The following is a 24,843-nucleotide window of genomic DNA, read 5'->3' as shown; positions in this document are numbered from 1 at the left end:
TAGTTAATGATCAATTTATCATGCCTTAAAATAAACACACTTCTGGCTGCTTATTTGTATAAAAATCTTTTGCAGACCAATAAGGTTCATGCTCACCAATTATATTCTTTAATCAAGCCAGAAACTCTTCCACTGTATGTACTCAGATCTCTGGAAAATCGACAAAGTTCATTCAGTTGAGATTTAAGATCTTCTGTTTTAGGCTCTGACTTTTGTAGGGCATCCAGTATCTCCTATTAGGAAATAAGACAGAGGAACAAACACCTAAATTGGGTAGTTTCCATAGCCTCACACTACACGTGCATAAATCATATTATAAATTATTAGTGAGGGAAGAACCAGCATAATAGATTCAGTAAATAAATGCATCCTATTTTCAGGGGACCTACTGGCTTATTTGTATCTTTTTCTAGGCATGTATAGGCACTCTAGCATCAAAGGTCACCAAGTAATCAAATGCTCATGTGGTCCAATAAATCAAAGTGGAACAAGAAAAAGGAGAGAGAAAATAACTTAATTGCTTAACACCAGTTTGATTAGGCCATTGAAAGATAGGGATATTGTTTAAAGGCAGAGAGAAATCATTTCCCAGCAAAGCGATACTCATTTTGGATTAAAAAATATATAGAGCCACTGATTATTATATAGTATTACATTATATTACAGTATTACACACTAAAAATAGCTTCTAGCTCATAGGTCTGATTTAACTAGCAATCCATCCATTTCATAGTTTTATTCACAGAGGCATCAAATATTTGCTAAATGTCTGCCATGAGCCAAGCATTTTTCCGAATTTCAGGACTCCCCAAAATGAATGAAGACAAGAATGCTGAACTAGAAGAGCTCACAGTTTAACAGATGAGAGAGACACATGAATAATCACAATACCGAGACTATCTAACCCAACATAAAGTCTTGAGACTTGACAAGTACATCTCTAAAACACCAAGGCCGAGATCCCCTGAGTTGGACACCGTGCTCTTACGGGACTGTCACAGGGAGAAAATGAGATCACAAATGTCAAGTGCTCGCACAATTCCCGGCACACGGATAAATGTCTGCCTAGTGAAAACAGCAGGTCAACAGCACCCGAACTGTATAAATAATGGTATTGCCACAGGGAGAAAAAAATTAATTGAGGTGAGCCAAGAAGATGATTGACTACTCAGATGGGTGTTGATGTTACTATTCATGTTCTCAGATTTTTATCTAGACATGGCCTAGATTTGTAGGAAAACCACACCTCTCAACAAGCCAGGTCTGTGTTGCATTCCTCATCCCAGTAAATGGCTCCACCGTCCTGCCACTGATCTAAATCAGAAAACCAAGCTCCATGTTGGCCTTGCCAAGAAGCAAGAGACAACAAGGTGCAGTCTGTTCTGTGTTAGCTCTCTTTCAGCGACTTTCCCTCTGCACTCGACTGGTCTCCCATTTGGACATCTGTCATTTCTTTCTGGAATGGCACGATGTCCTCTCAATGTGAAACCTGTTCTCCAGATTTCTCTTCTGTGTTTTCTTGTTCCTTGCTACTTTTGGATCCTGGGACTGTCCCTCCACCTCACCCAGCTGGTCAGTTTGTAACAGACTTCCAGACTCAGCTCAACTAGCAACTTCTCTAAGGACTCTGCCTTCTCTCCCACCTCTTCGTGAGGGCTCCTCGCTTGAGGACACACACACGCCAGCTCATCACAATCGAGCATCCCCATGGGCTGTGAACTCACTGGCCTTTCCATCTAGACTGAGATTCTGAGAGAGGGGTGGTGCTCTCTTGGTTTTAAAATTATTTATCCTAGTGTCTGGGCTAGGGGAGTCCAAGATATTTTTATTCACAAAATTCATAATAACTATAAGGTTTCTTTCTGAAACTCCAAACACTAAACTAGTAGCTATTATTTCATACTACATTGTATCTTTTATTTAAGGGAGAACTTACAACTCTAGAAACTTGACCACATACCAAAAAAGTAAAAAAGCAAGCAAGCGAACAAATAAAAAATCAGAGAATCAAGGTAGTCATTTATAAGGTAGATGATACCAAAGAAAAAAGCTTTGGACCAAAATTTTACACTAAATAAACTTCCATAACTTTACCACAAATTAAAGCATTTTAGTAGTCTCATTATATAAACATCAGGTTATATATTTCTGTTTCAGTTTAAGTCCTAGAACTCATTTTTCCCCTTAGAGGTTATAAAGGTTAAGAAACTGGCTAAATTTCAAACACTAATAACCCAATAGATATTAAGAGATGACTTTTGCAAACACCAAAAACATGATTTTTTGCATCACGACTATATAGTTTATAGATGATCCATTTTTAACATTTTGAAATATTTCTTGGGTATCATCACTTAATTGCAAAAGAGAAAGTAAACAGTCGTGAAGGTCTATTACTATGATTGTCAACAATGTCAAGCCCTCCCCAACAGCAAAACGATGCTATAAGGATCCTAACAAATTCATTCTTTTGTAAAACTTTCCCTATGTGTTCACTGTAATGGAAGTTACAGTGGAACTTCCATTGGACGTTATCTCCATTTAAACATTAATTTTTTTTACCAGCTTTGATTGAGATATAATTGACATATAACATTGTAATAAGTTTAAGGTATAGAGTGTGCTAATTTGATACATTTATATATTCCAAGATGATTACCTTCCCCCCAGCATTAGCTAACACCACAACCCCATCACATAATTATCATTTCTTTCTTATAGTATTAACAAAAATAAGAGAAAAGCTGAGCATTGAGAGGTAATGCACTACTGTCATCAAAAGAATGAGCTCTGGAGCCAGACCTGGAAGTAGATCTGAGCAGAGCACTGTCATCCTTGAACTATCAGTAAAACTAAAAACCCACATTGACGTTTGCATGATCATGTGGATGTTTTATAGGTCTCACCAAACATTTTTACTAATAGTTTCTATCCAAAAAACAATGATAACACAAAATACTACTGTAACTTAAACACCACAAAATCTTTCTTTTTAAAACTGTCCCTCACATTAATGGTAGGGAGAGGAAGAGAAATCAAATAGAATTTAAAAATTATAACTGATTTCCTTTTTTTCTATCAGAGTGAATAATACTGACCGCATGGAACAATGACCAACTTCCTTGTCTCCTTTTACAGAATTGCTTTCTACACTTTTTTCTGGTGCTTAAATCTGTAAGATGGGACAGGCACCAGGAAAAAAAAAATAAGCTAGAAGCATTATAAATAAGGTAGCTCAAAGAGATAATAATAAAGTTTCATTTCATGGTGTGCCGTATTTGTTTGAAATCCTTGATTTAGAACAAGACAATGCTGGAAATGCTACATGACTTTCTCACTGGCTGAAACTATTTTGAAATGATTATAACATAAATAGAAACAGAGAAGTTTACTTCACTGAAACTTCCTTTTAAGGACATCCATGGTTCCAACTGTTATAAAGCTGCAAATAACAGTGTTCTGAAGATACCATTTTACAGCAAGAGGAAGGATTTCAAGCTCCTGCTCTTTCTTCATGATCCCCTCTATGCTTTCTTACAGTCATATTCTGAAAGAGCTGCCATTAGTTTAAAAAAAAAAAAAAAAAAACAAAGTCTGGAAGAAAACCCGTGAGCATGACACAGGAGTTCTGTTGACGGCTTAATTCGAGCATGGCTGTCAAAACCAGCCCTAGGAGAGCTAATCAGGGTGAAAACTAATGGTTGTGCTTTAGGAGATTACCAAATGCTTCTTTTAAGCTATAACTTCGAGCATTTAATTGTTGGAAATAATTCACTGGCAGAAAACCAGCTATGACTCTCCGTCTACTTATGCCTCTGCCCACAGGCGAGTGATCGGGCTGAATGGCTGAATACAGTCTTACAGACTCTTGCACCATAAGAATGAAAGTAAAATGTCTGCACAAACACTCCGTGTCTCCTACAGTAAATCAAAACTCCTTCCCCTCACAGCTTGTTTTACAGTAGTTTGACTCAGGAGAAAAGGAAACAAATCCGATTCAAACATTTAGGTAGGTACGTACTTATTTCTTTTTAGGTCTGAGGGGTGCATGGTTTTAGTTAGCCAGGATTTTGTGACTTCATTTATTTTTTAGCAACAGCGAGAACCAAACAGAATTGCTCGCATAACCACCAACAGACAAGAGGAAGCCAACTTACTTGTCCCTTCTGCCAGCATTCCACTATCTCCTGATCCGTGTTCTTGCCTTCCAGGAGGGCTAACTGCTGGGTCCAGGTTGACAGAAGGGCACTGAACTGCCCCAGCGCCTGCTCCAGGTGAGCCACCTGGCCCGAGAACTCCTGCTCCGAAAGGGCCATTTGGCTCACCAGGTCCTCCAGGCTGGTCTGCGTCCGGAGCACGCTGTCTTCCCACTGCTTCCAGTCGGCGCGCAGGGCCTGCATCTCCGCGTCCACGAGCTCACACCCACTGGCACTTGTGTTCTGTTTCACTGCCGGAGCCAGCAACTCCACTCTGCTTAGGCGGCCTGCACCGATCTCTCTGGAATCCATCAGCTCCTGTAATGGAATATCGTCATGACAACCAAGGAGGCTGTGAGTCACTGGGGCGGCGAGTTTACAAATGTGTGCAGAGGGGGACCCTGTCCTGCGAGGAAGTTTTGGCCAGTGTGCCGCAAGGACTGGAATCAACTCATCCGCCCACCCCTGAGTCGGAGGGGCAGAGCGTGATCCTTCTCGGCGCTGAGGTTTGTGGCAAAATGAGCTGCGGAGTCCCACAACGTCCTGGAACAGACTAGATGGGGACCCTGGAGTCGGGCAGGGTTTGAATATGTGGAATTGTTTGGATAGTGATAGAAACATCCGCCTGTGGTGTGTTTCTCCTACAATTATGCAAATCCATGCTTCTCCCTAAGTTGACAGACAGTGACCAAGGACCGCTGCAGAATAATGCTCTGGGTCTGTGCTCCATTTCATTTTCTTCCAGAAGATGGTGGCCTAAGTCGGTTCCATGCTCGGAGGAATCAGGCAGAGCCATGGCAACCAAAGAAGGAGCCCTCCTCAACTACAAACACTTCAGAACCTTAAATAAACATTTTTATAGTAATCAAAATGAATAAATCACAGACCTCCTCAGTCAAAAGTTCCAAGTAACTTTCAGACTACATTAATTTATTGCTATTATTTTTATTTTTAAGAAACTTTCCAGAAATTTCACAATTTAGATATAGCTTTTGGGCTCAAAGCACACCAGTGCTCTAAAGGACAAGATAAAATTCAAATATGCATTACAAATTAGGTAAAATAGTGGCATTTCTTTCTGAGAACAGACTCTTCCACTGAAATTTCTGTCACTGGTGTTTATACATTTACATATCTATCACTCAAGTTAGGGTTTTGTTAGTATTAATACAAAATTATGACTTCTGTCCTCAATTAAATAGAAGGAAAAGATGGTTATTAGGGAAAAAAATTTCAAGATGAAAATTATAAATTGGGGCACCTGGGTGGTTCAGTGGGTTAAAGCCTCTGCCTTCGGCTCAGGTCATGATCCCAGGTTCCTGGGATCGAGTCCCGCATTGGGCTCTCTGCTCAGCAGGGAGCCTGCTTCCCTTCCTCTCTCTCTGCCTGCCTCTCTGCCTACCTGTGATCTCTCTCTCTGTCAAATAAATAAATACAATCTTTAAAAAAAAAAAGAAAATTACAAATTAACGAGTGCACAAAAAAATAGTAACATTAAGTATGAAGCATATTATATCAAACATAATGTGTCTTAACTAATCTACAAATACTGTTCATATTTCATTAGATTTGCTTGAAATAAATATACCTTCTTATAATTACATGTAAGAGCCACATTTTAGTAAAGATCATTTAAAAGTATTGTTATATTGTAGTCCAAGAGGCAACCACATGAATCTTACACACAATTAGCATTTAATATATACACATCCACTGTTTCCTCAGCAGCAGGATTCTAAAAACCTGCCTTGTTCATCAGTGTATATAGTAAGTAGTTATTTGGTGGAAAAAATATACAGATAGATTTTTTTAAAAGAGCTATATCTAATTATTGGATTTAAATACTTATAATTTGCCTTTATGACTGATCTTAAATTTGGAGTTAAAGGATATCAATAGTGAAAAATCAGTTTCCCAAAATACTCTCTAATGCATTATCTCAGTTTTCTTTCACATGAAAATGGGACATTACAATATTTGCAGCCACAAATTCCAGTCGTCCAGATTTTGAATAAGAATGCCATCATGGGACACCTGGGTGGCTCAGTGGGTTAAGCAGCTGCTTTCAGCTCAGGTCATGATGTCAGGGTCCTGGGATCGAGCCCCATGTGGGGCTTCCTGCTCCATGGGGAGCCTGTTTCTCCCTCTTCTTCTGCCTGCTACTCTGCCTACTTGTACTCTGTGTCTCTGTGTCAAATAAATAAAACCTTTAAAAAAATGCCATCATTTAAAAAAAAAAAATTTATTTATTTATTTGAGAGAGAGAGCGTGTGCATGCACACAGGGTGGGGGCCAGAGGGGTAAAAGGAGAAAGAGAGAGAGAGAGTCTCCAGCAGAGTCCACACTGAGCACAGAGCCCAATAAGGGGCTCAATCTCATGACCCATGAGGTCATGAATTGAGCCGAAACCAAAAGTCAGACACTTAACTGACGGAGCCAACCACACACCCCAAGAATGTCATCACTTTAAAGTGTTTTGAAATGATTTGTATATGTATTTCCTTGTTTTGGACTTAACTATTTAAAAATATCATATGCACATACACACCCTCATACACACCTATATTTGGTTACAAAGTTGCCTGTCCTTGCTGTTGACTCTTGGGGGTGAGGGGGGACGACACCGAAAGACAGCGCATGCCCGTTGACTTCCTCGAAGGTTCCCCCTCACCCACGCACCAGCCTCCAGTAGAGCCTGAGGCGGACTTCATGTTTTCCTTCCCTAATTCCAATTTCTTCCTGCCAGCTCCTTCTCCTACGTCTCCCATATTGGCGGAAGTATTTTATAAAAGATTTCAAGAAAAAGAGTATAAAGGCTAGACATTCACTCTGGACTTTTCCCGCACTGTCATTCCATAGCCAATTAAAGTCACTCATTTACCGAATCTACTGAATTCTCTTATTGAGTGTGTCCCATGGGTCAAGCATAATGCTAAAAGTTTTATGTGTATGATCTAATTTAGTTCTCGAAATCTCTCAGTGAAGCAGGGACTATTAATTTACCAATTAAGAGGCTGAAGCTTCAGGACCTCAAGTGACTTACCAAACACAGCTAGAAAAGCAGTAGAGGCTGTGGATTCCAAGAAGCAAACTGAGGGTTTTAGAAGGGAGGGTGGCGGAGAGCCGGGTTGGCCCGGTGATGGGTATGTGATGGGTATTAAGGAGGGCACGGATTGCATGGAGCACTCGGTGTTATATGTAAATAATGAATCTTCGAACACAATATCAAAAACTGATGACATACTGTATGTGACTAACATAACATAATAAAGAGTAAGAATAATAAAAAGAAAAAGAAAAGCAGTAGAGGGAGAATTCAGCCATCAGGGTAGGATTCTAGATCCTAAGCTCTAAAAGTATAGTGGGCTGTCATTACATGTAATGTATTGTTTTATAAACATCAGTTTTTACATCATTGTTCTCAACTTTATTGCAGGTTCCTTGAGGGAATGCACGATGCTGGTTGAATAAATTGAATAAATTGATGGATGAATAAAATATTAGTGAGAGAAAAATGGACCAAAGAAATATTTTAAAGAGTCACACAGAAAATAAGAATTTCAAAGGCTGGTTTATGTGATTACCTCCTTTAAAACCTACATGGTCACTATAAGATTTCTAAGCACTTAGAATAATATAATAATTATAATAAAATAAATTCTCAAAACGTAGTTATTACTATTATCATCAACTAGTATTTTTAAGACTTTTATATTCTGATGTCCAGGGATCAGAACACACAGTGTGAATCTTAAAGTCCTGATCACAATTACACTATTTATTCCCAACATTTCTTCATCTACTACTAAATCATTTAGGATTTCATTATTGCTTACTTTTTAAATTAAAGCCTATTATTTTCATGGGGGGATTATTGCAATTTATTATTCAAATAACTAGAAATATACTTGTAGCTCCCTCAGATATGTGAATTTCTATTTTCTAAGATGTCCTTGTGAGGAGTAAACTAGGTGATAATTTTAATGTCTTTTTTTTTTAAGATTTATTTATTTATTTGACAGACAGAGATCACAAGTAGGCAGAGAGGCAAAGAGAGAGAAAGGGAGGAGGAAGCAGGCTCCCTGTTGAGCAGAGAGCCCGATGCGGGGCTTGATCCCAGGACCCTGGGATCATGACCTGAGCTGAAGGCAGAGGCTTTAACCCACTGAGCCACCCAGGTGCCCCTTTTTAAATGTCTTTTAAAGCACTGCCCTCCCTTAGGTTCTTGTGCTGTTGGCTAGGAAACAGTAACATTTCCAAGTTACTGCTCAAATACTTTTAACAAAGTTATGTTATAAACTTTTCTATCACTGTGCTGGGAAACAGTGTCTGGTTCCATCACCCCATCAAGCTGGCATATATTTCAGAGTCTCCCCAACTATGGCCATAAGCACATTTGCATGTTCACTTTGCTCACAAGTGTAAAGTGTTTGAATTCCCTTTTTCCCCCTTGCTTATGTTTATAATTTGTGAGGTACAAGGTAACAAAGATCAACAAATAGAAAATGGGAAACATTTTAAATAACAATCCTCTCCACGGAATCTTCACCACAGGTATGTCATACTTAAGAACCAATGAAACAATGAAGTTATAATATCTGTGCATCTTCTGACCTTGATTTTAGATAATTTCTTCTGGGTGGCTGAGGAGTCTCCAGACATATCCGACCACCGGTGAAGTTCTTCCTTCGCGGAGTGGAGCCAATCCGTGAATTCCTGGACCGCGTCTAAATACATGAGGTGATCTTTCACAATCTCCTCCACTTTCCTCATCTTTTCCTAGTAGACACAGAAAAGGCTATTTTAGCAGGCATTAGTGAGAATATGAAATCAAACAGCATATATTAATGATTTCAGAAGATGTCATTCCTATTATTCTTAACACAAAAAGCTTAGACTAAAAGGCTTTGAGGAAGCAACCATTTTCTTTAAATTTACTTTAGTCTGGGTTAGAACAAAAATTTATGCTGAATGAATGTTTACTAACATCCCTCATGGATAACTGACTTGATAAGAATTATTGTAATAACTATTTTTATTATTCAGGCAATAATACAGCATGTTATTACTATTTAGTATAATGTAATTACTATGTACAGTAGTCTGCTCATCACTTGAAATGCATTTGCTCACTTACTCCTCACAACATCCTTGGGATGTAGATGCTAGGATCACCACTATATGTAGGAAAGGGCATTTACAGTGGTTATAGAGATCAAGTAACATGTCCAAAGCCAGACATAATGAAAGACAACCGACAGAATGGGAGAAGATATTTGCAAATGACATATCAGATAAAGGGCTAGTATCCAAAATATATAAAGAACTTAACAACTCAACACCCAAAAAACAAAAATCCAATCAAGAAATGGGCAGAGGACATGAACAGACAAGGAAGACATCCAGATGGCCAACAGACACATGAAAAAGTGCTTCACATCACTCAGCATCAGGGAAATACAAATCAAAACAACAATGAGATACCACATCACACCAGTCAGAATGGCTAAAATTAACAAGCCAGGAAGTGACAGATGCTGGCGAGGATGCGGAGAAAGGGGAACCCTCCTACACTGTTGGTGGGAATGCAAGCTGGTGCAACCACTCTGGAAAACAGCATGGAGTTTCCTCAAAAGGTTGAAAATAGAGCTACCCTATGACCCAGCAATTGCACTACTGGGTATTTACCCTAAAGATACAAATGTGGTGATCTGAAGGTGCATGTGCTCCCGAATGTTTATAGCAACAATGTCCACAATAGTCAAACAATGGAAAGAACCTAAATGTCCATCAACAGATGAATGGATAAAGAAGATGTAGTATAGATATACAATGGAATACTATGCAGCCATCAAAAGAAATGGAATCTTGCTATTTGCGACAACAATGGGGAACAAGATGGTATTTTGCTGAGCTAAATAAGTGAATCAGAGAAAGATAATTATAATATGATCTCCCTGACTCACTCTGAGAGGGAAAGTGGGGGGTTTGGGGAGTAGGGAAGGCAAAAATGAAACAAGATGGGATTGGGAGGAAGACAAACCAGAAGAGACTCATTATAAGTGAGAATAAGTGAATCAGAGAAAGATAATTATCATATGATCGCCCTGATATGAAGAACTTGAGAGGCAAAGTCAGGGGTTTGGGGGGTAGGGAAGGAAAAAAATGAAGCAAGATGGGATCGGGAGGGAGACAAACCATAAGAGAGTCTTAATCTCACAAAACAAACTGAGGGTTGCGGGGGGGGGCGGTGTAGGGAGAGGGTTGTTGAATTATAGACATTGGGGAGGGTATGTGCTATGGTGAGTGCTGTGAAGTGTGTAAACCTGATGATTCACAGACCTGTACCCCTGGGGCAAATAATACATTATATGTTAATAAAAAGAAATTTTTTTTTTAAATGCAGCCTTCTGGGCTCTGACTCCAGAAGTAATGAGTCAAAATCTGTACAGCAACCTACTGGTTCTTTTTTTCTTTTAAAATAAAGCTGTTTCGTCTTTTGTTTTGTTTTGTTTGTTTGTTTGTTATTTTTGTTTTTGTTTTTGTTTTTTTTTTTTTTTTTGGTCAGAGAGAGCAAGCACAGGCAGACAGAGTGTCAGGAAGAGAGAGAGGGAGAAGCAGGCTTTCTGCTGAGCAAGGAACCCGATGTGAGACTCGATTCCAGGATGCTGGGATCATGACCTGAGCCGAAGGCAGCCGCTTAACCAACTAAGCCACCCAGGCATCCCTAAAATAAAGCTGCTTTAACATTAGAGAACACCCCCCCCCAAAAAAAAAAAGAAGAGGGACAGAGCCAGAATTCAAATTTAGGTCTTTTTGACTCCAGAGTTATAGAACTTAACCATTATCAAAATAAAAATTAAGATAAACTAATACATATGTTAAAAATTATATTACATTAATAATATAAAGAGAGTTCCCAAATGGAAACCCAAGAAAAAGACATAGTCACAAATACACAAAAGAAAAATCATGAGGAAAAGTAACGATTCAGAGAGGGAATTAAAACCAATTTTGATATTACATAAAGGAGCCTATACCCGGAGAATAAGAATAGGAAAGGGCGGTTTATACTACAATAAGAAATGCATGAAATACACTGTACATGATTAACATCTGGGAAGTAAACAGACTTGCATTTAATACAACAAATACAAATGGCAACAAAAGAAAAAGAACTACAAATACTGACATTTGGGGCTCAGTCTTACAAAGAAAAGAAATGGACTGACCAACACCCTAAGTGGAGAAAGATAAAAAACAAAGAGTAAAAAATAATCCCAAGATTGCAGAAAGAGAAGGATTCCTGGGCATCTAGAAGCAAGTATGATCTTCTTGTAGTAACTGTTCACTAAATGTACAAATACTTCAAGAGCAGCTGGGTCCCCTTTAATTTAACCCGTAGTGTATGTATGTGTATATATGTATGTATGTGTTTGTGTGTGTGCATGTGCTTGTCTGTGTGTGTTTGTATGCATATATATATACATATACATACATATATATATATAATTTTTTTTTAATTAGAGAGACACAGAGAGGAAGGGCAGAGGGAGAGAGAGAATCTTAAGTAGTTTCCATGCCCAGTGCAGAACCCAACATGGGGCTCCATCTCAATCCTGAGATCATGACCTGAGCCCAAAATCAAGAGTCAGATGCTTACGCACTGAGCCACCCGGACGCCCTGAACCTTTCGTATTATTCCTTACCTGAACCTTGAAGATTTTTCTTCCCTACACAACACTAACCTTGGAAACAGTGATTATGTCATTAAACTGTGTTTTCAGCTCCTCTTGAGCTGCTTCCTTGAAAGACTCATCCTCTGTCTTCTGGAAGAGCTCCCTGGATTTCGAGGCGAGACTCTGCAGGGCTGCGGCGTGCTCCTCCGCCTCAGACACGACGGACCGGAAGTGGTCCAGGAGGGCGCCCTTCTCCTTCAGGCCGGGCTGCAGCTGCAAGGGCTGCGCTACTTTCCGATCGACCGATTCCAGCCACTGCTCCAGCTGGTGTTTCCACTCTAGGTAGTCGCTCCATTTGCCAATCACAGCCTCCAAAGTGCTAGAATTAATGTCACATGTCACCAAAACAAGTTATCTTGACATCTCGACGGAAACCAAGGAGGAGGGCACTGCATCCACGTCAGCTGTCTGACTGAATGCTCTTCTGTGATGAAAACACTGCTTTTAAGGGCAGGGAGAAACACTACTCTCCAACTCACGAAAACAGCTTCTTCAAATGAAAACAAATCTATGTTGAATTTGAAGTCAGATGTTATAATCATATCTTTCATATGATTTCATCTTTCATATAGGCTTCTAGAGGTTTGTCTTTCAAACACCTCTGTCAGACAGACAGAGTTCTGTGTTTTGCTGTTAAAAATACCAGCCCTGGGACACCAATTAAATTTTATTTAGTATTTATCAATTCTTAATTTTCTTGGACTCAGTTTACCTTATTCAAATCAGTTGATAACTATTAACTAGAATTCAGCATTCAAGGTATTATTTTTTTTTTAAAGATTTTATGTATGGGGCACCTGGGTGGCTCAGTGGGTTAAGCCTCTGCCTTCAGCTCAGGACATGATCTCAGGGTCCTGGGATGGAGCCCCGCATCAGGCTCTCTGCTCAGCAGGGGGCCTGCTTCCTCTCTCTCTCTGCCTGCCTCTGCCTACTTGTGATCGCTCTGTCAAATAAATAAATAAAATTAAAAAAAAAGATTTTATTTATGACAAAGAGAGACAGCGAGAGAGGGAACACAAGTGGGGGGAGTGGGAGTGGGAGAGGGAGAAGCAGGCTCCCCCCGTGAGCCTGGAGCCCGACGCAGGGCTCGATCCAAGGACCCTGGGATCATGGCCTGAGCTGAAGGCAGCCGCTTAATGACCGAGCCACCCAGGTGCCCCTAGGGTATCTTTCTAAGTAAATAATTCTTAGATTGATTTTCAATTAAGGATATCACAGTGTTTAGTGCTTCAGAATTGAACATGTGAAGGTACAAAGGCTTCATTTATTTATAATATAAGGAACATAACCATATAAGTAATAGTCAAGTAAACAGCTCTCTAGATTGTCAAGTAAAAGGCTCTCCAGACTGGCATTTTTAAAAAAACTTTCGTTATTTATCTTTACAAACTATTCTAAACTCATACTCAGTGACCATTCTGAGTACTCCCTGCATATAATCCTATGATCCAGGAGTTAAATCTGCGGTAAATACACCTCCAGCATCCTCTCAAACTGTTCCTTTTGCATCAATAGGAACCTCAACATAAGTGCTTTAAAGTGCTATTCTTTCCTCAAAGAATTTTCCAGAAGGTACAAATCAATCTCACCTCTCCAGAATTAACCCCAGGCACTGCACCGCGCCACAGTGCTGGGTATCTTAGTAACGCAGTCTGAGTCAGTGTTTTCGGATGCACGCTCCCCGAGCCTCTGAGCACTTAGGGAGCAAACACTACTTTGTTTTGATTCGTCATTTTTTAGCTCAATTAATTGCAGCACTGCTATTGCTCAATATGTGGCTGTCAAATTTAATTTGTTGCTAAAGAGGAAGAATCAAGGATTTGAATCTGCTTCTTTTATTCCAACATCTGAAAACCATTCACCCACACTGTTACTCCCTTTTCTGGAGCTGGCCCATTGCCAAGCACTGGGAGAGTTCGTTCGAGCTCCAGTGGTCCACACCACTAGAACCACTGGATCTGAGTTTTCTTTCTTTGCAGACCACCATGAGTTATTACTGAGATTTAAAGTCCTGCTGGCATAGGGAGTCACCACTTATGTTCCATATTTAAAGGAAACAAAACAAAACAAAGCTTCCAAAATTTTAGTTATAACCATGTTTCACTGCTTCCTTCGGAGTGGGTAATTGCAGTGTTGCTTTGTTTAGTTTTGTGATGAACTTTCATCTTTTCTTCACTTCTTTATTATGCTGTTTCTTTATTTTTATTAAGCACACACTTCTTCAGTAACCTAACACTATATATAACTTTCAGGATATGGCTTCTGGAAGGTACTTTGGTATAATTCTGACTGCAAGGTCATTTGTCCAACCAGCCGGCCAGATTATTTGTGGATACTTGGAAAAGAGAGGAAGGTCGGAGTCTCCCACTCATAAAAGTAACAGCAACACCACCACCTGGTGTAACACTCAGTCTCTTCTCTAACTGCTCAGGAGCTTCTCCACAGGGGCATTAGGGAACCCTGGGCAGGTTGATTGCTGTGTGAGAACGCCCCCACTTAAGACATAAGCTCTCCTGGCCGCCGTCTCTAAGTGCCAGGGATGCACCCATCACTACAACAATCAAAAACCCTGTGCACATTTCCACAGCCCCATTGCGGGTGACATAACTTCTAGCTGAGAAAAAGATTCTTACTTAAGCTCAATAGTGGCTAACAAATGAATTTCTTGAATGTTCCTCTAAAAAGGGAAAAGTTATTAAACACTTGCTTTGATGAACTGAAAGGAGGTATCTTATTGAGCCCATGTTGTGTATAAAATGCCATGAGAAATTTATGGGAGATGAAAATATTACACACCCACCCACACACAGGCACACATCAAGCAAGCAAACAAAACTGCCTTTGCCATCACAGAAAACACAATCTAGGCAAAGACAAGCAGGTAGACAGCTAGCTAAAATAAGATGCTTGGTAACTCTACCACAGGATACTGCACTGTTTCATCATTTTCTAAGCCACTGGGTTTTATTTAGGTGAATCAACACTGAAAATAGGCTCCCTTACCTCTGAGCATGGACAGAGGAGCTCATGATGTCAGCCCACACGTCTTTCAGAGTCTGTAGCTGGGTCTGAATCACCTTCTGACCTTGTTTGTTGCTACTTCTCAAGGCCTGTTCCCCTTTGCCAATGGCCATATTCAACTTCACTTCTCCCTCACCCTTCATCAGGAGAATATCCTATGAAGGAGCAGTGAATACAGGTCAGTAGGAACACTAGAACCTTCTCGTGTTTTTAGGAACTGTTGTTTCCCATGAGAATCAAGGTAGGAAATACCATACTCATTTGATTTTTATTTATTTATGTATTTATTTATAAAGATTTTATTTATTTATTTTAGAGAAAAGGTGAGCAAGGGAGAGAACGAAGCAGATTCCCTGCTCAGCAGGGAGCCCTGCACGGGGTTTGATCCCAGGACCCTGAGGTTGTGACCTGAACCGATGGCAGGTGCTTTAACCCACTGAGTCACCCAGGTGCCCCACCTTTAAAATGGAAACTCAGCAACAACAACAAAATGAAAATACAACAACAAATTCTGTACCCTACTGCAATATGATACTTTATTTAAATATTAGATATCAAGAGTCTGGGAGTCAAGGATTAACTCCCATTTAAATTCTTGGGAAACTTGGGGCCACTAACCTTGAAACCGTACACTTACTGAAAGTTGGATTCAAAGTAAAAATAAATTGTTTTGAAAATGAAGACACACCTGTCAAAAGCTTTACCATCACCGTCTAGCTAATTTCTGTCTTCCAAGGTTGCCTTCACTGACTGCAGCCTGGGCTGGTGGCCTCCCTGTGTTCGGAGGATACCCTCGTCTGCTTCAGCCATGACCCCTGACTACATGGGTACTGCAAGTTACAGTTTACAGGTTAGTCTCTCCCTCTGGACTGGGAACACCTAGAAAACCAGCAGTCATTTTCACCTTGATGTTTCCAACAACTTGCACGGTGCTTGGTTCCACGTTTGCTGAATACTTACTAAGTGACATTAAAAATTATCTTAAAGCTATTGAAACAAAAATGTTCCTTTACAAAGGGGAAACAGGCTCCCTCCATGATCCCTTTTGCCAACATCATCTTTTCTCCATCGTGTCCTCAAATCTTCACTTAGAGGCTCACAGAGCAACGGGGACCCAACTCGAACATATGTGAATTCAGCAAACGGATCTTCACAAGTTGTCAGTGTGTGGCTGGTCCCTGCTTACCTGTATCTGTAGCAGCCGCTTTTCCAGGGTGTCTTTGCTCCCAACGGTGCTCTCTGCCGTGGCCAGTCTGTCCTGAATGCCCTTCACCCAGGACCACATGCTCTGCAGGGCTTCCTCCAAGGCCTCGTGCTCCTGCAGGGCCATCTGGCAGCTCCGCAGTCTCTCCTTGGTCGTTCTGAGTAAGTTCTGGTAGTTTGTGAGGAGCTGGGAGCACAGGCGTCCTTCCTTTCCAGCGCCGTGGCCTTCTTCACTGAGAAGCTGCCCTCTCTGGGAAAGCTTATCCAGAGATTCTCTAAAGAAAACAGTAAAAAAAAAAAAAAAAAAAAAAAAAGAAAGAAATTGAATTCTGACATTCTAGAACGCAGCAGAGTGAGGAGTGATTGTTGATCCTGGAGAAGTCGCCAGACAAGAGCTCATAGCTGACATGCCTTTGAAATGAAGATGCCGGGGACTCTCACAGGGCTGGCTCTGCCTTCTCTATACGTCTGTGAATGCAGTCGGTATACATCAGGGAATTTCACTCCATCTATGCTGTGCTTAGATCCTGGCCGCTGTATTATGAGGAATTCATTGCAGAAAATGGCCCAAGACTGCTTCTCCAGCCTCATCTCTAACATCTCTGTTCCGACTGAATGCTCTAATCCTGAAATGTCCCCAAACTCTCTGCTCTTTGGGGTCTATGTGGGAATTCCTCTTTTGGGAAAACCCAGTGATTCTCCCTTGCTGCCTTCCCAGTTGGCTCTTCAAAGCCTAGGCAGGCATTACCTCCCTGATACCCCAAGAAAAGGAGAGTATAGAGCTCCTCCCCTGTGTGCCCTCTGCCCCTGTCTTATTCTATCTCCTCAAACACCCTGTCTGTCTCAATCCACAGGCTTTCAACTTCTAGAAACCAGGGTTATCACATTCATCTCGTATCCCCAGGACCCAACACAGGAAGATAAAGTGCAAAAAACCAGTTCGTATCAAAAGGCTATTATATGAGTGCTGATGGGTTTCCTTGCTGTTTCTTGCGTACTTGGCTCATCTCAGTTTGGAGTTATGTTAATTAGGTGCAGGGAAAGTGCAGCCCTGTGTGGCTGGACTGGCTTCATCTTGTTTGACAGAGTTCAGCTTGTGTGTCGGGAACTTCCCAGGATACCAGAAGAGAGAGTACAGATATGTGAACATGAACTCTTGTGAGTAGTAGAAAAAGAACACAAACTTTATCTCCTGCAAGGTCTGTCATTTTTTTTTTTTTTTTTTTTTTGATCAGCTACCAAGGATATAGCATCCTGGGGCCCTCTGGGAGGTTTATTGTTCATATAATATTGCACCCACTCTAACTTGCCTTTCTTATAATCTGGTAAGACAAGAACTTGGCTTAAGCAATGATGTCAGTTAAATAAATCAGGACAATGTGCATCACTTGTTACTACAAGAAGGACAGCTTAATGGATGATAAAAGTTCAATAATTCTCAAATCTGGGGTACTGTAAAAAAAGGCATCCCCCAAATAGTTGAGTACTTGAAATATTCTGATGGAAAGTCCAGAGGGCTAGGAGGATCAAGCGGCCCACACGTGAGAGGTAACTCACCTGGAGAAGCTGGGAAGCATCAGAGTACGTTAAGATTCTCTGGAGAAGTAACCAGTTACAAAGAGCCTGGCAGCAAGCACACTGAAGGACTCTTATCCTTCAATCCTGGAATATCACAGAAGAATATTCCAGAAGACTCTGTAAAGTCATTTTAGAAGTTTGGAAGAGAGAAGTAGGTCTGGTCATGCTACATTGTATCCAGACCTGAGTTAAGATTTAAAAAGCAATAAAATGCAGTGTCATTTTCAGAAAGCTATATAGTTAAAATGATACTGTCATCCTATTAATTCAGCAAATATGTTCTTTTTCTGGCACGATATCAGACACTGCGACTGTAACAGTGATGAAGACCTAAAGGTCTCTGGCCTTGAGGAACTCACTGTCCGGGGCTGGCATATATAGAGTCAACAAAGAGTTTACCCCATGGGAAGGGCTCACAGCGATGCGACCAGAGCATTCCAGCAAAATTTTGTAACCCTCATTAAACTCAAACACCAATAAGAGCTGTCATTATGGGTCATGTTTGTGTATTTGTTTGAATGTTTGTTTTTTAAGGCAAGGCGTACTAGGCATGTTTGACCCAAAAGATGACTCAGCAGAAATAAGGAACGAATATGATCAGAATTAGACTGGAACTGATCGGTGCTCCTGATGTGTCTGGTCAAGCAGGCTGGGTGCTGGCCTCTGCTGCTTCACAGACGAGTGAATCTGCTTTGAAGAGGATAGATCAGAAGTTTTGGGTCTAGCTGTACCCAGGTAACAACAAAGCAACTGATAATGCCAGTTGGATTATGAATTTAGGGATCAAATCCCCAAGGCTAGTGGAGTTAAAAGCACAGTCCAGATGACTCTGTTGGCTTAGTCGGGAAACAATGAAGAGACAAATACCGCGGAGGAGAAGAGGAACCTCCAGGATCGTCAGACTTAAGGACCATACCTTTTGCTTTATTAAGGACATTGTTAGGATGAGGGTGGGGTGGCTCAGTGGGTTAAAGCCTCTGCCTTTGGCTCAGGTCATGATCTCAGGGTCCTGGGATCGAGCCCCACATCGGGCTCTCTGCTCAGCGGGGAGCCTGCTTCCCTTCCCTTCTCTCTGCCTACTTATGATCTCTGTCTGTCAAATAAATAAATAAATAAAAATCTTAAAAAAGAAAGAAAGAAAGAAAATGGAACTAGAGGGGCTCCTGGGTGGCTCTGTCAGTTAAGCGCCTGCCTTCAGCTCAGTCATGATCCCGGGATCCTGGGATCGAGTCCAGCGCCAGGCTGGACGTGCAGGGAGCCTGCCGTTCCCACCGCTTTGTTCTCTCATTATCTCTCACTCTGACACATACATTTAAGAAAAAAATGGAAGTAGATGTTGAAGTGCGTGAAGAATATATGGAAATGGGTTCCACAGCCTTATTTCTATAAGTGTAGCGTGCCTTTATAAGGACCTTCAATCCTAACAACCTGAGAAAAAAGTATGGTACTCCTTAGCAGTGTAATGCTTACAGGCTAATATCAAGAAGTTCAGGAAATGGGTGGCCTGTCCAATTTGTTGAGCAAAGGGAGGCAGATGCAGATAGATCCACACTGCCATCCCTATGTTCTCTCTAGAATACCGCTCTGCTGTAGAGAACACTGCACAATCATCTGTATTCTAGACAATAAGGGACAGAAACATACACAACCGCCACTAATTAACCAACCAGCCAACCAACCAACCAACCAATTAACAACCAAACCCAATAACCAACCAACCAGACAAAAAACACTTGTTAGTAAGGAAAGACCTGCTCCATTGCAGCACCATACCTTGCAGCCAGTAGCTCTCCTAGAAACAGCTCAACTTTATGGACTTCATTCTTCTTCTCAGGAATGTGCTGCTTACTCTCTCCTAAGTTTTCTGTACTTAACCTTTCATTCATCTCATGGATCCATAAGTTCAGTTTTCTATGCTGATCCTCAAAGCTACAGAAAAGAAAATACTTTGTAGAAATTCTTCTGCACTCATTATGATAAGTAACGTCTAGTATCTGAGGTCATGGTGTCTATGGCCATTAAAATCTCATGAATTTCCCAAGTATGGAAGAAAACTCAACAATAAGCCCATCCATATTACCACTTACTTCAGTAACAAAATGAAAAATCATGGAACTTTCTCTCCTTTTTTTTTATTTAAGCTGTGTACACTTTTGTTTTTTTTTTTAACACAAACAAAAACTTTATTGATTCCCACCTGGGTGGGTATGCATGTATGTATGTATATATTTTTAATTTTTATTTATTTTTAAAATTTCTTTTCAGTGTTCCAGAATTCATTGTTTATGCACCACACCCAGTACTCCATGCAATACGTGCCCTCCATAATACCCACCACCAGGCTCACCCAACCTCCCACCCCCTACCCCTCCAAAACCCTCAATTTGTTTCTCAGAGTCCACAGTCTCTCATGGTTCATCTTCCCCTCCAATTTCCCCCAACTCCCTTCTCCTCTCCATCTCCTAATGTCCTCCGTGTTATTCCTTATGCTCCACAAATAAGCGAAACCATGTGATATTTGACTCTCTCTGCTTGGCTTATTTCACTCTTTCTTTTGAGATCCTATCTTAAATTGATTTCCTGGTAATCAGCTGGTAGTTATCAGCAAGACTGCATTCCCATGTCAATGTGCACTTGACTTTGTGTCTTACAACAAGGACTCTGAATTGGGACCAATGGGTTTAGGACAGCAGTGGAAGCCCAGGAAAGGAAGGGAAAGTCATCTCTATGTCTTTGTATCTTATGGAGATTTGAATAGGCATAAAGAGCACAAGGACTAGAAGTTTTGAAAACAACATAAGTTTTCTAAGAAAATTGGACAAGAATAAATTACCCTGTGACCAGAAAGGTATTTTGATTATACTGACATCTTCACCCCCCTACTTTTTTTTCCTTCTAATTTTATATTCATCCCTGTTAACATAGCTTTCTGATTGGAATCTCCATTCATAGAAATTAGGCCAGTGTTTTCTGTCATTACTCAAACCCAACAGAAGTGGAAGCAAAGGGGTGCCTGGGTGACTTGGTTGTTAAGTGTCTGCCTTTGGCTCAGGTCATGGTCTCAGGGTCCTGGGATCAAACCCTGAATCAGGCTCCTTGCTCAGCAGGGAGCCTGCTTCTCCCTTTCTCAGTCCTCTTGCTGGGGTTCCCTCTCTTGCAGTCTCTCTCTAATAAATAAAATCTTCAAAAAAAAAAAAAAAGTGGAAGCAAAGAAAGGACTTGGATAATCTAAAACCTGTGTGTCAAGCCTCTCAGACTTTTAGTTTAAATTTAAATTTAATTTAATTTAATTTAATTTAATTTTGTCATTTTAATCAAATAGACAAAAACACATGCATGTAGGCCATTTACAATAACTAGTGAATATAGTTCCTTACTTTTTCTATGTAGAAAATAAAGCCCATCAAAGTTCAAGCAATTAAGTGTTATCCTAGTATGAACCTGTACTCTCCAACATTATTTGTTTATTTACAGTGGCTCTTGTCTCAAAGTCTTTGAAAACGTATTCTGTACGCGATGATATTATCAAAACAACCTACCTCCCAAGTTCTAAAGCACAGTCTTGAAGAGCCTGCTTGTCCCTCAGACATTGCTTCAGAAATGCCTGGAATTCCTCATTAGCCTTTGTAATTTGCTCCTGAATGCTGCTGACAATTTGTTTAGACACGTGTGCGTACAAAGTTTGTCCTTCTTGAGTCACAGCATCAAGCTTGCTCTGTCCGTCACTGATCGAGTCCAGAATGTTCTGTTTCAAGAAATAAAGGTAATAGAAAATATTTGCTGTTATTCAAGGACCCTGGAGCATGTGAGCACTGACCACAATTCTGAGTTGAGATAGAAAAGCTCAGAGCCTGAAGACAGAAAGTTTTTAGGCCAGAGTGAGAAGGTACAACTAGGTAGACTCAAGGCTCATGACCGAAGACGATGCCAGCCAGGACTGGAACCACTGAAGAATAAGCTGTGACAAGGCTAGCCTGTAAAGGAGGTTGTCCTCATCCAGGCCTTGCTCTCAGCCTCTACCTACTCTCACTGTCCCAGCCCAACCCAGGTTCTACTTCTTCACAGGTTCACGTGATACCTTCTCACTACAGAGCTGCTTGTAGTGAGAAGTATAGTGAGAAGCCATCTTCTGGTCCACTTTGCACACAAAGTCCTCCCCTCAGGTCCCTTTTTTTCTTGATGTGCACCTCTTCCTTGAAAGATCACATGCGTGGACACAAGCTTAAAGGGGACAACTGCACATTTCAATTCACCATGCCTCCTGGAAAACCAACTTCCTTTTTATAATGATCTTGCTACTCTGGCTTTTCAGGAGTTACCTACATAACTGTCCTCACTGATTAGGCTGCAAAGATCCTCATATTCCTCATTCATTTAAAACAGTTATTTATTTTATTTTATTTTATTGTAAAATATTTTATTTATGTATTTATCAGGCAGAGGGAGAGGCAGGCTTCCCGCTGAGCAAGGAGACTGATGCGGGGCTCGATCCCAGGACTCCAGGACCATAACCTGAGCCAAAGGCAGATGCTTAACCAACTGAGCCACCCAGGTGCCCCTAAAAAAAAGGTTTTTAAATAATACTTAACTCAGTGTTTTGTTCAGATGAGCTACTTGGAAAAGTTGTCCCAAACTCAAGTTGAGTCAATCACTTCTGAACTCTACTTCGCAATGGCTTTTTCCTTCCTGAATTCATATATTTTTCATAGTCAATAAAACCTGTAAAACCCGTATTATCTATAGCTTTCAGTGTGCCCTAGCTCTAAATTGGATTATAGGTTATTAAAAAGCTCAAGTCATGTCTTCTTTTTAAAACTCTTCCACAATATGAGGCACCAGGTGGCTAAATCCATTCACTATTTGACTTGGGCTCAGGTCATGATCCCAGGGCCCTGGGAATGACCATGCATCTGACTCTCTCTGCTCAGGAGAAACCCTGCTTTTTCCACTGCTCATGCTCTCTCTCTCTCACTCTCTCAAATAAATAAAAAAGATCTTAAAAACAAAACAACCCTCCTCCACAATAGTGATATGAAATAGATGGAATTATTTATGTATTTACTGCCAGAAAAATTAAAATGAGGTTTAGTTTTGAATGAACTCCAAAACATGTTCAATTTGCTAAAAGAGAAAAGAACAGAATCTAGAATTCTGTCGCTCTGACTTATTCTCTCAACTTACTTTTCATATTGCTAAACTCCTAATGACTCAAAAAACCTTGTTCTGTTAGGGAAGAAGAAAAGTTCTAATAAAATAAGAAGATCTGTGGAAAGAGATGATTTAGGTCTGACCGCAAGGCCCGGGAGTGTAGCTCAGAGAAGACGATGGCGCACTGCCAGCTTCCATACCTGAAGATCATGGAGCTTTGCCTCTAGAACTTTGCTATCGCCAGTTCGATCAGATGATGCCTTTGCTGCTGCCTTTATTCCAGAAAACCACTCTTGGAATTCCTGCATAGACTCTTTCGAAAGTAACAAACGTGAAAAAAAAAAAAAGGTAACAAAAATGAGAAATACATCCAAAACATTAAATGAGCCTCTAGGCTCAATGAATTAATTCTGCCCTTCAGCTCACTGCATCTTGCCATACAAAATATTTCAGAAATAAAATCAAAATAATGTAGAATAGACTACAACATGACTGTTCATGGCAGGACTGAGAAATTACCTCAGGGGAAAGACTGAAAAGAAATTTGTGTTCCTGAAATACCTGATTTCCCACTGTCTTCCTCTTGGTAAAGAAAGATAATTGAATGAATATGGAAGACAGTGAAGGGAGAAAGGCTCGGGCCTTTTATGGCAAAGGAAGGAGCCATCTCCTCTTCCAGCCCAGCGGACTTAGAACATCATTCGGCATTGTCATTACGGCAGAGGCACAGAGCCCAATCAGGGACATATGACTGGCAATTTCCTAAGCTATATGGCTACTGCTATTTCATGGCTTCTCCTAATTTCCAAGTTCACTGTGTTACTTCATCACAGCAGTGGAAGTAATTTTCCACACAACTGAGCTACATGCAGAAAATCCAGATGAAATTTGGAATCCTCAAAATGGTGGATTCCTACTTTCTTGGAGAGAAACAGGAAGAACTCAGCTTATGGCGAGAGCCTGAGCACAGCACTTACAGTGCTCAAATCTCGACACACAAATGAATTTAAAGGATCTTCTGGAAAGTTTTTTCCAACTAGTGCTGGCAGTTTCTAGGCAGCATTTGGTTTGTATTCTTTCTGGTAAACAAACGATTCATGCTAAGCCCCGTCAGAGCTCACCACTGAAGTGCTTCTCCAGAGAATCCTGCAGGCTGGCCTGTGTCTTGGAGCACAACTGGCTCACAGCTTCATGGTTCTTTATGAGTCCCGTCAGAGCACTGCCCAAGCTCTCCAACTCAACGGAATGGTATTTGCGGCACAAACTGTTGAGATTTTCTTGGGTCGAGCTGATGTTGCTTTGCTGACTTTGAAGTTCCTTTTGTATCTCCTACACAATGGAAGAAAGCCATGAAGGATATTCAAGGGAAATATCCCCTCTACTCCACCATGGCACTTTCTGGAAACTGATGCTGTTGAAATCTACTTAGTAAGGTACACATTGTTGTGGGATTTTCTTTTTTCTTTTCTTTTCTTTCTTTCTTTTTTTTTAAAGTGTTCGTGATAGATCTGTTGACTTGCAGAATTTTGCCCAGCTCTCCTTGGGACCAACTGCAAATGGTTGTTGAAAGGTACTAGGATGTGGATTACAGTCTAGGATTCCGAGAAAATAGAATAGGTTCTCAGAGATGCCAACCCATAACCTTGGATTTAGTCAGGTGACTAGAAACTATCAGCGGAGTCACAACCCAAGTTCACATTTTTTGATGGGCCAGTAAGGCTTTGTTTCAGGGTCACAAGCCACACCAAAAAAGTACCAGTACTTCTAAAAAATATGTCCTTATTCTTAAGTACAGTAAGAAAAATGCTAAAGAGAACAGATCACATATGTTGAACACTCAACTCCCAAGCTTGACAGTCGATCAGGAACATTATCTTTATGGATAGAGGACATGGAAGTAGAATGCTATCTCTCAACTTTTTTTTTTTTTTTTAATATTCTTCCCTAGATAAAAGCAG

At 40.6% G+C, this 24,843-nt stretch overlaps 1 protein-coding gene across 16 annotated transcripts in view; it reads right to left on the bottom strand.

Annotated features, from left to right (window-relative positions):
• The window catches only part of SYNE1 (spectrin repeat containing nuclear envelope protein 1), a 464,420-nt gene that overhangs the window by 224,807 nt on the left and 214,770 nt on the right, over positions 1-24,843 (bottom strand). For all 16 annotated transcript variants that reach the window (XM_013056743.2, XM_013056751.2, XM_013056755.2 and 13 more), the window contains 10 exons: positions 24,007-24,214; positions 23,086-23,198; positions 21,277-21,482; positions 19,511-19,666; positions 16,143-16,434; positions 14,939-15,111; positions 11,945-12,254; positions 8,811-8,975; positions 4,158-4,514; positions 97-233 (listed from right to left, as the gene is read on the bottom strand). In XM_013056743.2, the coding sequence (XP_012912197.1) occupies positions 97-233; positions 4,158-4,514; positions 8,811-8,975; positions 11,945-12,254; positions 14,939-15,111; positions 16,143-16,434; positions 19,511-19,666; positions 21,277-21,482; positions 23,086-23,198; positions 24,007-24,214 (2,117 nt within the window). The remainder of the gene's footprint in view (positions 1-96; positions 234-4,157; positions 4,515-8,810; positions 8,976-11,944; positions 12,255-14,938; positions 15,112-16,142; positions 16,435-19,510; positions 19,667-21,276; positions 21,483-23,085; positions 23,199-24,006; positions 24,215-24,843) is intronic.

This window comes from Mustela putorius, unplaced genomic scaffold (assembly GCF_011764305.1).
Source record: "Mustela putorius furo isolate JIRA1106 unplaced genomic scaffold, ASM1176430v1.1 tig00000450_pilon_pilon_pilon, whole genome shotgun sequence".
NCBI lineage: Eukaryota > Metazoa > Chordata > Mammalia > Carnivora > Mustelidae > Mustela > Mustela putorius.
The sequence above is the reverse complement of the archived record's forward strand: the minus strand, read 5'-3'. Positions and strand labels throughout refer to the sequence as shown.